Consider the following 15,540-nt stretch of genomic DNA (forward strand, 5'->3'; position numbering starts at 1 on the left):
TCGCGGCTGCACAGTTTGTGTCCTCTAGTGATCAGCGCACGAGCCAGAGTCACTTTCAGGTCCTCACATGTAAATAAAAACAAAACCACCAACTCTCCACAACACACACACATGTCCCTGTAAATAAATAAGAAATATTTATAGTTATATCTAATAGAAACACGTTTTTCAAGGCAATACCTCAACTGATCACACGGTGGCGGTGTCAATACAGTTATACACGTCTAACGTATCGTCAACATCCGGCGACACGTCCTCCTCACACACCGCCGATGATCTGTGTGATACATTGGACTCATTTACTCATTTACCCTTTTATTTATTATTTATTAAACCACCATGTTGTTTATTTGACACCGAGGCTCGGGTCATTCAGTTGAACGTGTAGATTCCCGCCTGTGGAGAAGCTCAGATGGGGGAAGTGAGGAAGCTGCAGAAGAAGTTGAGACAGATTGAGAATCTGGAAATAAAGATCAGTCTCAGCCCAGAGGAGAGAATCAAGGTACAGGATCAACACGTTTCTTGTCCTGTCATTGACTGTGATTAGCTGAGCAGATCCTGGACATGTGACAACAGGTCATAGCTGCAACACACACACACACACACACACACACACACACACACAGTGTAAACCTCAAAGAAGATCACAAGAGAGTTTCATATTCAAACATCTAACGTGGTTTATAGTATTTATGTGCAGAGTAGCTAAGCTCACTTGATTAAGTAAAGCTGATGTTTATGCAGATATCTTATATATAAGACTACTCGCTATAACAGTGTTGATATCATCAGAAGAATGACGTGTGATTAATATGAGTTATTCATAATAATGGAGGAATTTGACAGCTTTTGCCTGAAGAAGTCAGAAGATCAGATTCTCACAACTTGAGCAAAGTGTGTCAGGAAAAAAAAGAATCATCAGGAACTTCAGGAACTTCAGGAAAGCTCCAGTTGGTTTAAAGACAGAATCTCAATATTGAGTTGATTTCTTCACTGAACAGGAAAATGGTTTCCCCACACATCCGGCTCAGGAGAATGTGGCAGTGATGGTTAATGGTTAACTTAGTATATTACGAAATAAGAATAAAGTCATGAATAATGGATTATCTCCTCATCAAAGTCAAATTAAGACAGAGGTTATGTGGTGGGAGAAAGTTCATGGATTTAGACTTTTCACGTTTACACTTCCATTAAGTTGGAGACTCACAAAGAGTGGTAGAAATTACCAGAAAATACTATATAATACTGTAATCAAGTACATGTACTGTCAAGTATAATTTTGTGGTACTTTACCTGAGTATTTTCATTTTCTGCCTCTTTTGTTTAGAGGGAAACTTTGCACTTATTTCTCTACGATATTTAATTGAACGCTGTTGCTACTTGTGACTTTTCCGATTAGGATTTAAAAAATTAAAATGTGAGTAATCTATATGTAATGATGAATTAATATAGATAACATTAGCTGTAATTAGCTCAGACCAACCTGAGGTGCCATTGTCACAGTTATGCATCAATAATAATAATTGAATAATGTTTTAACCCATCGACAGGGGTTAAAATTGATACTTTTACTTTGGACATGTTTACTTTTAAATCCATTTTGCTGCCAATAATACGTATGTACTTTTATTTTGCAACAAGTAAAATATTAAATACTTCTGCCACCATCGCTGCTGAAGGAAAAATCAAAGCCAAATCAAATCCTGTATGGGTGAATCCCCCCAAACATCTGATCCTAGTCAGGGAGACAGTGTCCACAAAAAGACACTTCCTTCTTAGTAAATGTCCAAATCCTATGAAAACGCCACAATCCCAGTTTCTGTAAAAAATATGTAATTTCTCAGTCCGAGCTAAGAGAAGCCTGATGACACAAGCAGGGTTATTTTACTGAGGCTTTAAACGAATCACACATTGGTTTTCACAGTCTGAGTAAAGTGAGTAAACACTGTGCGAGTGGCGGCGCGCTCCCTTCGCACAACAGCCGTTTCATATCGGGCTAACATGCCTAATTCAGTCATTCATGCATATTTCATCAGTCAGGAGCACGGCGCATGTTGCCAGTTGCAGTCTAATAAATCAAGACAAGCCAAGTATGTTGGTTGAGCACATAAGCAACTTGTGGATTTAGCAGCTTGGTTCACAACCAAACTCGTGCCTCCTTCCCTCTCAGATCTCCAGGAAGGCGGAGCTGCGTTCCAGATTGGCTGAGCTTCAGCTGCAGCTTTCTGGCCCGCAGCAAACTCTGGGGACTGTGGGAGACGGAAAAAAGGAGAAGATGAAAAGACAAGTGTAAGGAAGTGAGGGAGAGGTACCGGGGGGGGGGGGGGTGCGGTGCGTGGGGTGTGTGTGTGTGGGGTCTGTGTGGGGTGGGAGCATAATTCTTCAAAAGCAACAACATTCACTTTGAAGCTTTTGATGTTTTTGTATGTCTTTCCCCAACACACTGGAGGTCAAATACTGTCACGCTTTAAGGAATTGGCAACTGTCTACAATTCATAATGTGCCATGTAAACATCACTCGGGGATGTCGTCCTCTCTGTTAAAGATACTCGAGGCCTTTGTGCAGATGACTGAATCCAGTGTGGATGTTTGTTCTCTCATATAGAGGCTCAGAGCTCATTAAGAAGTGCTGCTTTTGTCTGTGTGGGTCTTGGAGATCCTCCACAGGTTTGCTCCCTGTCACAGAGGACGCTGTGTGCACTTTTTTGCATCCTGATTCTTCATTCAGCTTTTTCCTCTGCACACTGGCTCAGGGAGGATGCTCCTGGGGCCCTTCCATCACAAACGCCTCCAGCCTCCAAGATGCTGAAGGGAGAAGAGCGGTTCAGAGCTCAGACAACGCCATCACCTGCTGCCAGCCAAGGAGCGGAGACGGGCAGAGGACGGGAAAAGCCGGCGCCGGCCGAGGTGTCGGGCGTCTGTCCGGACTTTGACGAGGAGCAGCAACGGCGGCAGGAAGGTGGAATAATTAAGAAACACGGCTGAAGAGATCGTTATTAGGGTTGATCTCAGGCAGACGAAAGTACCAATGCAATGCCTTAATTTGCAATTAACATCTAAAATCAGATTTCACATGTTTGCCCTGAGGAGTCCTAACAATCCCACGTGGCTGCCAGTATGGAAAAAACCCCAAAAAGGTGGCTTTTACTTCCCTGAAGACAGGAGAACGCTTTGCATCCTTGGAGCTAAATGAGCTCCACACGTTGCAGGGGCAGACTAATCCATATTGAAGAACTGTGTAGATTAACAAACTGGGGTGCTGATGAGTCAACATTACTAATTGCATAAATCATTTCTTTGCACAGAAGCGGAATTCACATCCCTCAAAGCCTCCTGGGAGAAGTCAAGGTTTCGCTTGAGGCTGCTGGAGGGTCACAACGACATCGTCACCTGCGTGGCTGCCGTTGACAACCTGGTGGTTTCTGGAAGGTAAAGAGCCGCTCATTTGCATAATGGATGTGCAAAGTGAACATTTCAACCTAATTTATCCCTTAATACGCTGCCGCTCCTTTTCCCTCGCTGTCTGACATGTGTTTGTTTTTCTTCCTCCGCCTCAAACGCTCGGGCTCAATCCTCCTGCGGTTTATGTCAAACGCCTTTTAACTTTGCTTGTTTTTTACTGCCTCCCCTCACCTACTCTTTACTTCCTTCTATCTCCCCACATCCTCTCTCTCTCTCTCTCTCACTCTCTTTTCGCTCTGTCCATCTGTCTGCTCCCCGCAGCCGAGACACCACGGTGAAGGTGTGGCACGTTCCCACGGCAACAGAGCAGAAGAACCTGGGGGGCCACACTGGTGGGGTTACCTGTCTGTCTGCACCTCCCGCTGAATACTGCAAGAGGCTGGGTGAGGACACACACACACACACACACTTTGTTACATGTGCACTGACTAGAGCTGAGTAATGCCTGTGTCCTGCGGTCTGGTAATTATAGGAGCAGTTCATCAGATAAGGCCCAGTGAGCGATAACCTCACCAGACACTTGGGAAAGTTCACTGTCTGTCTGGAGCAGGCAGCCCTCCATCACCTGAGCTCCAGCGGCCTCCCTGGTTCTCCTCCTAAACCCGATACCCCAACTTAAAACACCAAGTCTATAAATGATGCAGCTCAGTGGAACTATGTAAACGCGGCACCCATTGACTAATTATTTGCTCCTTTTCTAAATCACGTCTCTTCTCTCGCTGCGTCTTTCTTGCAAGCGGTGTCTTTTTTCATTTTGTGCATCATCATTTATTTACAGCTTCCTTCCTCAGCTTAATCTTTTTGCCCTCCTCCGTCTCCCTTTCTCTGATCCCTGTTCTCTCCTCCTCCTCCTCCTCCTCCTCCTCCTCCTCCTCTGTCTCCTCCCGCTCTTTTGTCTCTGTTTGCCCTCTCATCAGCCAGGTCCCTGGCTTTGTCCGACAAGGAGAGGTTTATTTTGAGTGGCTCGGCCGACTGCTACGTGAAGATCTGGGCCCTGAACATCGGTACGCTCAACCACAGAAACAAACACACATATGAAGGTGGAAGGTGCCTTAGGGCTCTGTCTGGAAAACCTGTGTGCGTGTGCGTGTGCGTGTGCGCGTGCGCGTGCATTTTTTATGCAATGTATCTCTGGCGGACCGGTGGGCTGTGACTTGTCAATTAAATTAGTATTTTCCTGTTACCTCCAGGGCAGTGTGTTAAGTCTGTCTACACATTCAACGCTGTGACTGCGCTCTGCTTCGTGCCAGAGGGAGACGGCTACATCATCACCGGATCAGGTGTGTGTCTGTGCGGACACTATGGCGCATGTGGGAAAACTAAGAGCTTGTGGCACAGTGGATCGAATAAGTGGCGTTTGATATTGTCCCATCACATCGTATTTGTATCGGACATCTATCACTGTACATGTGCAGTGTGTGCTTTTAGCAGACACATGCATATTGGTATGAATGCATTATTTTATACTGGTGTGTGTCTTATATGCCTACTAATGTGTTGGCAGAGTCTGCCACAGTGGCATTATCTGCCAGTGAGTTAGTCAGTGTAGCAGAGGGCTATCAGGCTGAATCAGAGAGATGGAGGCACACAGTTTAGGCAGTCAGGCTCAGGTGGGTTGACCGTGACCAACTATAATGACTGCCAGCCGCCTGTCGGCACATGTTAACCTCACACTCTGTCACCCTGCAGACGGGGGGAAAGTTCAAGCCTGGAGCTGGCACACTTTCGAAAACTGCCAGTCAATCAACGCTCACCAGGAAGCAGTCACCTCCATCCAGGTGGGTGGGTCACTCAACCGCTGGCCATGACACAGTCTGCCCTGAGGATGCTCAAGCTGTTTCAATTGTCCGCCTGTTTTTAGAACAAGATGTCTGACACAAAAACACCACTGTTTCTCTCTCTCTCTCTCTCTCTCTCTCTCTCTCTCTCTCTCTCTCTCTCTCTCTCTTTCCGTAAAAGCTGCTAAAGTAGCCTCAGAAGTCTTGGTTATTAATTTGTGAAAAAGCCTCTGCTCAGGAAATCAGAAGGCTACATTCTACACGCCTCTCCTCACACAAGCTGTCCTTGTTTATTGCTTTCAAAAGGAAATCAAAGATATTTATTGAGATGTAAGCTCGGCCAATTTTAGAGAGCATACTGTACAGATTCTGAGCAAAAAGCCTTTTTTTATTATGAATATCAAAATCCACAGCTGCATATTCACGTTTTTTTTCCCAATTTGCAGTCATCAAAATATGCCTGAAGCATTAAAGCGAAGCGCATCATTGTTATCCTCTTTGTTGTTTATCATGCAAAGCACACAATCCATTTAGAACCAACAGCACCACAGTAATGTACATTTTAAAATGTTCACACACTTTTCTTTTTGACACAAACATAGACACACTCTGTCTATCTCTCACATGCACGCACACACTCACACACATGTGCACACACATAAAACTGGGTAAAGACTCACATCACCATGACAACCGTGTCTCCCGTGCCCTCCACAGTCTCAGGGTCCGCTGGCGTTCAGCGGCTCGGCTGAGGGAGGGGTGTCTGTGTGGGAGAACCGGTGCTCGGATCGAGACCCCCTGAGGCTGCTGCACCACTGGAGCGGCCAGGTGACGGGCTGTGGAGGGGGGCCAGGTGGGCGTCTGACCCTCAGCCCGCGGGGAGACCGAGTGTTACTGGCTTATGGACAAGCCTGGCTCAAGATCCTGCACTGGAGGACTGGTGAGCTCTGGAATGAGTGAGTGTGTGTGTGTGTGTGTGTGTGTGTGTGTGTGTGTGTGTGTGTGTGTGTGTGTGTGTGTGTGTGTGTGTGTGTGTGTGTGTTAGATATGGAGCAAAAATAAAGAGTGATAAGGGAAAGTAGATGTAGGGACATTTGCATAATCCTTCCACCTAACATCTGTTCAATTATCCCAGGAACAACATCCAGACTGACCAATCACAGCAGCATCACCGGGGTAACAGATTGTGTCCACCAGACAGGAGGCCTCCTAATTGGCTCTTGCTATGATCTGGCAAATGGAGAGAGCGGTCTAAATTGTGAGTCCCGGAGTAAACCATGTGCAACCACAAGTCATTCACTTCACTCCGAGAGCGTGACAGCACAATGGAGGACTTAAGATGAAATCGAAACCACTTTGTTTTCCTCTGTTGACCTCCTTCATCTCCTGCTCCCTCCTCAGTGTTCTCTCTGCCTCAGTGTCGCTACCTGGCCTCTCTGACCTGGCCCGATGCTCCCAGAATCCTCTGCTTCGCGGCGTGGGCCACGGGGAGCGGAGACCACCGGTGGGTCACGGGAGGTCGCGGCCTCATCGTTTGGGAGCAGCTCCCCAGATCCGGGAAACAAAGGTGGGTGCGACTCCCGCCAACACTGCTCCGGAAAGTTTAGTCTAAAAAATGCTGAACAATATTCGGTATTTGAATATTCATTCATTCTTGTGAGGTCAGTTGCTAATCCTGGAGCTACGCTGGGATTTAACAGAGCTTGACACACACTTCTATTGATAATAGGTGTTTAATTAATTGTGGGTGTAAATGTTACAGGGGTGACGTCACGGTGAAGAGCGACAGTCGTTTGGACTTGTGCACGCTAGAATCAGAAGAGGAAACAGAAGATGATGAGGAGACTGACGGTATGGAAAAACACACACACGCACACGTGCAATTTCACACCTCCTCAGGTCATCATTTCATTGACTCACACACTTGATGACTAACTGTGGAATCGCAGATTACACTCTCATGTTAATTTTAGATGATGCATGTTGAGACCAATCTGCCTGACCCCCCCTTGTCATCTGTAGATTACGAAGATGATGATGATGTTGATGTCAACAATGAAGGGGCAGACGGACGGTGTGAAGGTGCGGAGGCTGGAGGGCTCGGTGCGTGGCTGCGCTGTGTTCTCCAGTGAGTGCTGGTTTCTCACGCCGAGGACACCACGGCCTGCAGCCACGGGGAGGAAATGAGAGGGGGGGTGGGAGTGACAGCGAAGGAGGGTGCAGGGGTGTGAAGTGTGACAGACTGAGTGTCGGGGGGGTGGGGGGTGGGGGGGGGGGAGCATATGGATGGAGAGAAGTGTGTGTACATATGTGTGAGGGGTAGACAGATTGTTTTCTATGTAAATATTATTTCCATGTACAATAAAGCCGTCCCGCTGTGACTCTGACCTCCAAATTTGCATCTCGTATTGTCTTTCTTCGATCTCGGTCTGACCAGCCCGTCACCCCGGTCCGCCAGTGCATCCTGTGTAAATGAATGGAAATTGAATTATATTCCTTCTTTATTCCCCTCGCTCCTTCCTTCCTCCTCCTCTCTGCTGTCTCTCTCTCTCTCTCTCTCGCTCTCTAGGGTGTCCTTGCTGTTTTTGCAAACATAATTGAAGAGGTTTTTGGTTTTTTTAACCTCCCGCCTTCAAAATGAGCTTATTAATGTCATTCTCAGTCTCATTTCTGTTTGCTCCGTCAGATTCATTTTCTTTTTCTCCGCGTCCATTTAATTGAACCCATTTTTTTTTATATTATAAAAACACACACATAATTAGCATTTAAATCTCTTTCCTACAGTCTCTTGCCCTCCCTACACCGCTCTCTCTCCCCTCTTGTACTCTAGCAGACTCTACATGTCTCAGTCGCTAAGGCAACCGATGCTTTTTTTCCCTCCTCACTTGCTCTCTGTATCTCCCCCTTTCTCTCTGCCTCCCTCTCTCATTCCCTTTCTCCACTGACAGAGGTAGGCATGATAACCGATATGTGTTGGAGTGTGTGTGTGTGTGTGTGTGTGTGTGTGTGTGTGTGTGTGTCTGTCTCCCGGCATTGCTCGTGTGTCTCTTAGTGACATTTCTGTGGCATTTAGGCAGTTAGTTGTAGACGGGGAAGTTGCCTCTCTCTGCCCAAAGTGCCATATAGAGTGCTGGCTCCGTGCACGACGCCTCTAATGATGATTAATGTGCTGTGCTCAGGTGTGTGCACTCTAAGTGTGTGTGAGGGAGCAGAACAGACAATGTACTTCAGGGTGTTTTTTGCATGCAGATGTGGATCTGTGTGAACATGTGGTGCACAATTGACTGTTAAATTTTAAAAGCCTGCCGTAGCCCGTGCATGTTTTTTGTTGTTGAAAGCAGATGACAGTTGGCTTTGTGACAGTGCTAGTGCTGGTGTCTATGTTTACATGCTTTTTATCTGAGAACATAAAAGATGGAGAGAGAGAGAGAAAAAAAAAAAAGCTGGACCCTCCCCCTTCTCTCCCTCTCTCTATCCCTCTCCTGCCCCTCTGTCTTATCTCACAGAGAGAGATGATCGGAGGAGCAGAGTCTCAGTGAACAGAGCGAAGCGATGGAGAGATGGTAAGATGAATAGTTTGTGAGGTGTAGGAGGAATGTATGTGGTGCAGATGCATAAAATGTCATGGTGAGTGATGGCTGGCATGGGAATCAATGTCTGAGTGCTGGAGGTCATGCAGGGTGCCTGTGGACAGTACATTTTCTCAGATAACTTCTCTGTCACTCCATCACCTCTCATCTTTTCTCGCCTTCATCTCTCTTCCAGCTCCATCTCTCCTGTCGCACGACTGACTGCCCTCGTCTCCCTCCTCCTGATTGCTCTGGTGACACAGCCCTCCACCTGTAACCGGGACGACGCTGAGGGCGAGGAGCAGGTGGACGCCCTGCCGGTCCAGCTGTCCGTCACGGCCCAGGTCACACCCACACCTCTCTGGGCGGTGGACTGGGGTCCCACGCAGGAGGACCAGACCTACCACTTCCTCTCAAGCCAGGAAACTGACCCCCTGCACCATCACAGGAGCCAGCAGGAGACCGGCCCCGCCACGTCCGAGGACTGGCCTCATCCCGGTGCAAGCGTGCAGCCCCGTGAGGAGACACCGTTGGAGTCCAGAGAGGAGGAGGCGGGAGTGGAGGATGGAGGGACGGAGGCGGAGGAGACGGAGCCTGAGGAAGGTGGGCATCAGGGGATGCACATGAAGGATTTTTAAATCAAGGTGGCCGTGAGCTGCAGTTCATATGAACACGCACACACACACACACCAGGAGTCCTCCAGGGAATTAGCTGTCACCGGGGTGAAGGCTGACACCCTGCTGAGTTTGTGGCGGGGAATGCCTAATAAAGTTCTCATCACTCACAGGGAGGAGCTGGCCGTCAAACTGCGAGATAGAGGGAAGACGTCATGGGATTCGTGTTATAGTTGGAGGCCAGAGCCGTGCACATCCAATTTCATGTTTCAGCTGGTTTCACCATATTTCTTCTTTTGTTCTGGATACAATTAGAAATGGTCACGGTCTGAGATTAGTAATGTGTGTGTGTGTGTGTGTGTGTTACAGTGGACCCTCAGTTCTACGTCACCGTGATCATCTCCTCGCTGCTCATCCTGACGGCTGTCGTCATTATAGCCAAACTCTGGTAGGAACTCTCCTCCAAAATCTTGTGTGTGTGTGTGTGTGTGTGTGTGTGTGTGTGTGTGTGTGTGTGTGTGTGTGTGTGTGTGTGTGTGTGTGTGTGTGTGTGTGTGTGTGTGTGTGTGTGGGCAGCCCTCAACAAGTGTGAGAGCTCGGAGCTGGACACGTGTCCCACAGCAGGAGGAGGACAGAACACATCTTGGGTTATTTCTAGGGTAAAAGTTACTGACAAGGTGCAGATCAGTGGGAGCTTCAGTGGGAGCTGCCTCATCAGTATGGCGGCATTTTGTATCTCTGAATTCTTCCCTTTAAGACTAAAAGGATTAAATTAAGTGTTTGATCTGAAAACATTTTTGCAGACCTCCTAGATTATATTTGCTTGGAACAAGCTGATTTTTAAAAATGTAATAATGGATGTGTTGAGTTCAACTGTAGAAGGATTTGTCAGAGGGACTTTCAACCTGAACACACAAACTAAGGCTTTTTTTCACACTTAAGATTATTCTCTTTTTCTCCTTTTAATTATTAGATATTTTAAGTTTTTCCGACCTCTAAAAAAACGACAAAAAAGAGAATTGTCCTTTTGTTGAGCTGGTCCTTAGAGAAGGAGAATCAGTGACAGAAAGGAATCAGAACTGTCCATCAGTGTTGGGAGATTTAAGGAGAAGTGGGGACTCACTAATGGGTCAAGATGATAATGCACGGACTGGGCCACAGGTGCAAGTTTGTCTTGTCTGTTACTCATGATTACGCAACGGCTCCACAACATGTATATCCCCCCCCTGAAGTGAGAGCTGAGTAATTGCTTACTAATGACTTGTGTGTTCCTGAAAGTCACAGTTGGCACAGATGTGTCATTTAGTGCCATTAGAGTGGCAACGATTAAACATTCAGTCCGGCCATTAGGACGGTGGAGGAAAAAAACAAAAAAAAAGCCCAGATCTGTGTCTCACAGGCGTGAGCGGCAACACGGCCTCACTGGTGTCAATGTGCTTCAACAGCCCGGCAGCCATTAAACCTCTCAGAGCATGTGAGGGTTTTGGTTGGGGTTGGGGGGTCTGTACATGTTGCTATAGCGCTTGTTGCTATAGCGCTTGTTGCACACGCGGCCATTAGCTGGAAAAGGGGGGGGGGGGGGGGGGGAGTCATCTCTGTGATGTAGTGGAGCACTTCCACGCTTTCCTGATCAAACCAATAACACCTGCCGCCGGGACTCTCTTGCAGTCTCTTCCTGTATCTCACGCTCTCCTCGCCATTTATGCTCCTATTACACCCCCCCCCCCCCCACCCCCCACTGTATTCCCCTTATCATCTCATCTCACCCACATTTCTGTTGTATCACACTTTGCCTGAGTCTGTATAATTTGTTCTCTCCCCCGATATCCCCCATTTTCCACGCTCTCTCTTAATCTCAATTTTTCTCCCACACTCCTCCATTATCTCCCTCCTCATCTTCCTCCTCCTCCTCTTCCAATGTAGGCCTCCTTTTTTTTTTTTCTCACACTTTTCTGGATTTCTCTCTCGGAATACCTCATGTTTCCCCCCCCTTCTCTCCTCATCCTCCAGGTTCTCCACTCACTTCCAGTTATCTCCATTGCCTCACTCTCTAACGCGGCCTGTCTTTGCACAGCCGGCGCTCCTCTTATCTCCCTCACCAGTCTCCTATCTCTCCCAGCGCCGCCAGTCCGGCTGCAGATCCGCAGATAATCCTCCAGCTTGCCGTGAGCTGATACACGATAAGCGCCCCCCTCCCCACCATTCCCTCTGTTCTTGAAACCGGCCTGCCACTGTTGTTTAGATTACTTACTTCACCAGGCCCCCGTGCCGATGGCCTCCTCCACAGAGGGGCCTTACTAAAGTGAGAACTGTGGGGGACTCAGACTGGAGACATGGCAGCAGCTCGTCTCTATACACTGCCACGTGCTTCAGTGTCATAAATGTGTAAATAACGCCATGTGTTAGATGGGGGGGGGGGGGTGCAGATGGACTGAAGTCATAGCCTATAGCTGAAATTGGCCCCCGTCCACTTCATTATGAGTATAGAGGAGCAGCATATGTGCTCAGTGATTCTCCCGGCCCTAAAATCGACAGTGTGGCTATAATGTCATCAAGCGTGACTGTGCATGTGTTTGTTGGATGTGTGTGTGTTTGTGTGTTGGCTGTGTGTGTTCACGCTGCACAGGGTGTGTGTAGAAGTGAGCCAGGAGAGGACAGGTGTTACTGAGGGAGGACGAGGCGGCGAGAGCAGCTTTGTTGTGCATCTTAAGTATTCTTAAGAGCCTCAACCCCGCTGACTCGCCACCGTGTCTCCACCGTAGCTCACCCCTTGAAGCGAAGGCACGCCGGCTCACTGATGTGTCACCCCTCTGTCCACCACCTCACCTTGTTGCATCCCTCCCCTCCCCTCCCTCCCTCCATCCTCCCATCCCTCGCCCTGCCTCCCTCTCTCCCCTCTGACAGTGTTTTAATGAGTCCGATGAGTGCACTAATTCTCTCTCACAGTGGCAGTGTAATGTGTTCGCTGATGCTAAATGGCTCGGCTGTTCTTGGTGCTCTCTCACTGTGTTCCTCCGTCTCTCTCTCTCTCTCTCTCTCTCTCTCCCCCCTTCTGTCTTTTGTCTTTCTCCTGTTTTCTTTTCTTCTCTGTATCTGTTTCTCTGTGTGTCTTCTCTCATTTCATCCTCTCCCTCCATCATTTCCTGCTGTTTCTCTCTAACCTTCTTTCACTTTAATCTTTCTTTCTTTGTCGTCTGATCTCTATTTATATTCCCGTCTCTTTTACCTTAATAATCCTTTTCTTTTCCCATCCCTCTTTTTCCTCTTGGGTCTCTCTCCTCCACCTCCATCCCTCTTCTTCATTCCCTATCATTCTCTCTGTTCTTTCTTTTATCTTCTATTTCTTTATTCCTCTTATTCCTAATTTCAATTCCTCCCTCCATCCCCTTTCCTCCCTCTCTCTCTCTGTTTCTCTCTAACCTTCTTTCACTTTAATCTTTCTTTTTTGTCGTCTGATCTCTATTTATATTCCTGTCTCTATTACCTTAATAATCTTTTTCTTTTCCCATCCTTTTCTCTCTTTCCCCCTCCACCTCTCTTCTTCACTCTCCCTTATATGTATATATCCCTATTTTTCCTAATTTGAATTTCTTCCTCCCTTCCTCCATCCCCTCTCTCTTTCTCCAACCTTCTTTCACTTTAATCTCTCCAACTTTCTTTTTTGTCATCTGATCTCTATTTATATTCCTGTCTCTTTTACCTTAATAATTCCCATCCTTTTAATTTCCCCATCCCCTTTTCCAATTTTAATATCTCCCTCCATTCCCTCTCCTCTCCTCTTTCTTTCTTGCTCTCACATTCTTTCACTTTTATCTCTCCCTCAAAACTCCAACTTTCTTTTTGTCATTTAAACTCTATTTATATTCCTGTCTCGTTTACCTTGATAATTCACATCTTTTTCTTTTCACATCCTTCCTTTTTTCTTGTCTCTCTGCCCCTCCACCCCTCTTCTTCACTCTCTCTCTCTCTCTGTATCCTTTACATTTACATTTTATTCCTCTTTTCCCCAATCTCAATTTCTTCCTTCTCCTCCTCCCTCCCTTTCTCTCTTTCTCCATCTATGCGCTGGACCACTCTTCTCTCCCAGTTATGATCGCAGTTGTTCCCAGCATCCACCCCCGCTCTCTCGTGGTGTGGCGCCCCCCCTCACGCTCGCGCTCCCTCGCTCCCTCGCTTCAGAGGACAGCCGGCAGACGTTGCACAGCACCTCCTCCTCCTTCACCGACAGGGAGAGGTAATGAGTCGCCTGCACACACAGAGAGTGTGTGTTTGTGTGTAAGTCTATGAGTCTGATGTGCATGTGTGTGACACTGTGCACCTCTGCATTCAGGTTAACTTCTTTATGTGTGTGTGTGTGAAGCAGCCTTATTACCCCTTGTGTGTGCACTGTAAGCATGTACACGGTCTATAATTGGACAGCAGTGCTATTCTCTGTGGAGTATTCAGGCCTGAAGATGTATCAGTGTTTTAAACTCTCTCTCCAGATGAGTCATCGTGGGCCTGTGTAAAGGCGGCCAGCCCCCGTCCCCCAAATGATGCTTTTATTCCAGGGTATTTAAAGTTATTCTCAATCAGGACAATTACAGAGCTGTACTCCAGTGCCCCCCCCACCCCTCTCTCTCTCTTCAGTCTCCCCCCCTCACCATCACCAGCTCCCCTATCAGTCCCCTGTGATGCTGCTTTTCCGTTTGCGTGTACACCACTTTTTCAGCTTCGGGCCTCTCTGCTCCACTTCTCCTCCGTCTTCCTCCTCTGTCTTTCCTCCCGTCAACAGGGCTCCAACGCATCCCACCACCCCCCTCTTCCTCCTCCAATCCTTCCCTCGTTCTCACTCCTCTCTGTCTGTGTCTCTTGCTGTGTCAGGATCCCAGTTGTGAACCTCTGAGGTGACTGTTTTTCCATATGGTAAACATTTCTACGGGGCCCGAGGAGGAGCATCAACACGACCAGAGGACGTGCCCGCAGTGCTGTTTTTTATTTTTCTCTGAAACTGTGAAATGAATTCAGGGATCCCAGGTGTGCAGCCATGACAAAACTCCTTGGCTTCCCTGAGGTCTGAAAACCCCAAACTCATCTTCCTGCTCGTCCTTCCTGCTGTACTTCCTTCCTTCCTTCCTACTCCCTTTGTTGGGTCTGAATTCCTGTCTGTGTCTCTGCGTCACTGTCACCTGCTCCGTTTTACATCCTCTGAATGGCCTCGAGCTTCCCGAAGCTTCCCGACCGCTCTGTGCATCGACCTGCCATGACTAATTCACAAACAAGCCGTTTAACAGCCATCGCAGCATCCCATTACCCCTGAAATGCCCTACCTGTGCTTCCACAACTGTTTCCACTGATTCAGCTGCACACACGATGTTAAATATCGTCTAGGAGACTGTTCCTTCATGAAGTGACACTCAAATTCATCGCAGTTTATAGCAGGGCTTGTATCTGGCTTACAAATGGTTAAAAAAAAAGCCTTTCTGAGCATCTCCAAACACAGAACGAGGTATTTCACAAAGCTGTTTGGCACGGCTGTAGCCAACAGGCAATGCGTTTAACATGTCACGCTCCAAAAACTGCTGTTTATTCCCCGCTTCAGGCGCCTGGAATGCAAATACTGTGGCTCCCGCCCCCCCTGCAGTGTAGAAGAGTCTGTTTTGTCTCAGTTTTTCCTCATGATTTGTTCCCTTAATTATCTGGCTGACGTGCACCTCTTTGTCGAGCCTTTTGCGGGCACCCTTTGTTCCCGCTGGACCGTGTAGAGGTGTGTTATAGGCGTAAAAGTACTTCCACTGGCGGAGATGAAATATCGAAAATGGGAACGGATAGAAGAGGCATTCCCTGCTGATAATCAATGAGTCCCAAAGGTTTCTGGATGGTGCGCAGCAAAGACAGATTGACGTCTTCATAGAAAGGAGAACTCAAAGGACTGATGTTGCCACAGCGAGGATTTCTTCCCCCCCACCTGACAGCCAAGAATCCCAAATCTGGAAAAGCAAAACCGCCGTCATTTCCTGATCAAGTTACTGTATTTCAGCCGTCTCGGGTGCACCAGGGGAAAGTGGGCACATCAAGCAGCATCGTTTCTGTCTCTCCAGTGAATCTGCATGTACACAGTTAGGACATCTGTGAGA

General features: G+C 47.6%; 2 protein-coding genes across 5 annotated transcripts; both read left to right on the top strand.

Moving 5' to 3' along the window:
• The first annotated feature begins 229 nt into the window (after positions 1 to 229).
• Positions 230 to 7,635, top strand: si:ch211-154o6.3 (uncharacterized protein LOC563854 homolog). 2 transcript variants are annotated; one of them, XM_034611091.1, is made up of 13 exons: positions 230 to 502; positions 2,171 to 2,289; positions 2,754 to 2,959; positions 3,306 to 3,429; positions 3,724 to 3,845; positions 4,380 to 4,466; positions 4,653 to 4,742; positions 5,152 to 5,240; positions 5,958 to 6,180; positions 6,376 to 6,498; positions 6,642 to 6,807; positions 7,003 to 7,091; positions 7,263 to 7,635. In XM_034611091.1, the coding sequence occupies exons 1-13, from the start codon at positions 413 to 415 to the stop codon at positions 7,370 to 7,372; spliced, it is 1,638 nt and encodes a 545-aa protein (XP_034466982.1). In that variant the 5' UTR covers positions 230 to 412; the 3' UTR covers positions 7,373 to 7,635. The 2 variants fall into 2 exon arrangements, with proteins under 2 accessions (XP_034466982.1, XP_034466983.1); XM_034611092.1 differs by lacking the exon at positions 230 to 502 and having other exon boundaries at positions 2,185 to 2,297.
• Positions 7,636 to 7,836: 201 nt separating this feature from the next.
• On the top strand, positions 7,837 to 14,870 carry pianp (PILR alpha associated neural protein). 3 transcript variants are annotated; one of them, XM_034611174.1, is made up of 6 exons: positions 7,837 to 8,190; positions 8,747 to 8,803; positions 9,006 to 9,412; positions 9,794 to 9,872; positions 13,512 to 13,658; positions 14,288 to 14,870. In XM_034611174.1, the coding sequence occupies exons 2-6, from the start codon at positions 8,793 to 8,795 to the stop codon at positions 14,307 to 14,309; spliced, it is 666 nt and encodes a 221-aa protein (XP_034467065.1). In that variant the 5' UTR covers positions 7,837 to 8,190; positions 8,747 to 8,792; the 3' UTR covers positions 14,310 to 14,870. The 3 variants fall into 3 exon arrangements, with proteins under 3 accessions (XP_034467065.1, XP_034467068.1, XP_034467067.1); XM_034611176.1 differs by lacking the exon at positions 7,837 to 8,190 and adding an exon at positions 8,207 to 8,419; XM_034611177.1 differs by lacking the exons at positions 7,837 to 8,190; positions 13,512 to 13,658 and having other exon boundaries at positions 8,202 to 8,803.
• Positions 14,871 to 15,540: the final 670 nt, after the last annotated feature.

This window comes from Hippoglossus hippoglossus, chromosome 16, assembly GCF_009819705.1.
Source record: "Hippoglossus hippoglossus isolate fHipHip1 chromosome 16, fHipHip1.pri, whole genome shotgun sequence".
Taxonomy (NCBI): Eukaryota; Metazoa; Chordata; class Actinopteri; order Pleuronectiformes; family Pleuronectidae; genus Hippoglossus; species Hippoglossus hippoglossus.

Coding starts and splice junctions, on each gene's coding strand:
- si:ch211-154o6.3 (XM_034611091.1), top strand. CDS start 413: ATGGGGGAAGTGAGGAAGCTGCAGAAGAAGTTGAGACAGATTGAGAAT. Junction 4,467..4,652: donor GATCTGGGCCCTGAACATCG/GTACGCTCAACC, acceptor TGTTACCTCCAG/GGCAGTGTGTTAAGTCTGTC. Junction 6,808..7,002: donor CCCAGATCCGGGAAACAAAG/GTGGGTGCGACT, acceptor TAAATGTTACAG/GGGTGACGTCACGGTGAAGA.
- pianp (XM_034611174.1), top strand. Junction 9,873..13,511: donor GTCATTATAGCCAAACTCTG/GTAGGAACTCTC, acceptor CTTCTCTCCCAG/TTATGATCGCAGTTGTTCCC. Junction 13,659..14,287: donor TCCTTCACCGACAGGGAGAG/GTAATGAGTCGC, acceptor TTGCTGTGTCAG/GATCCCAGTTGTGAACCTCT.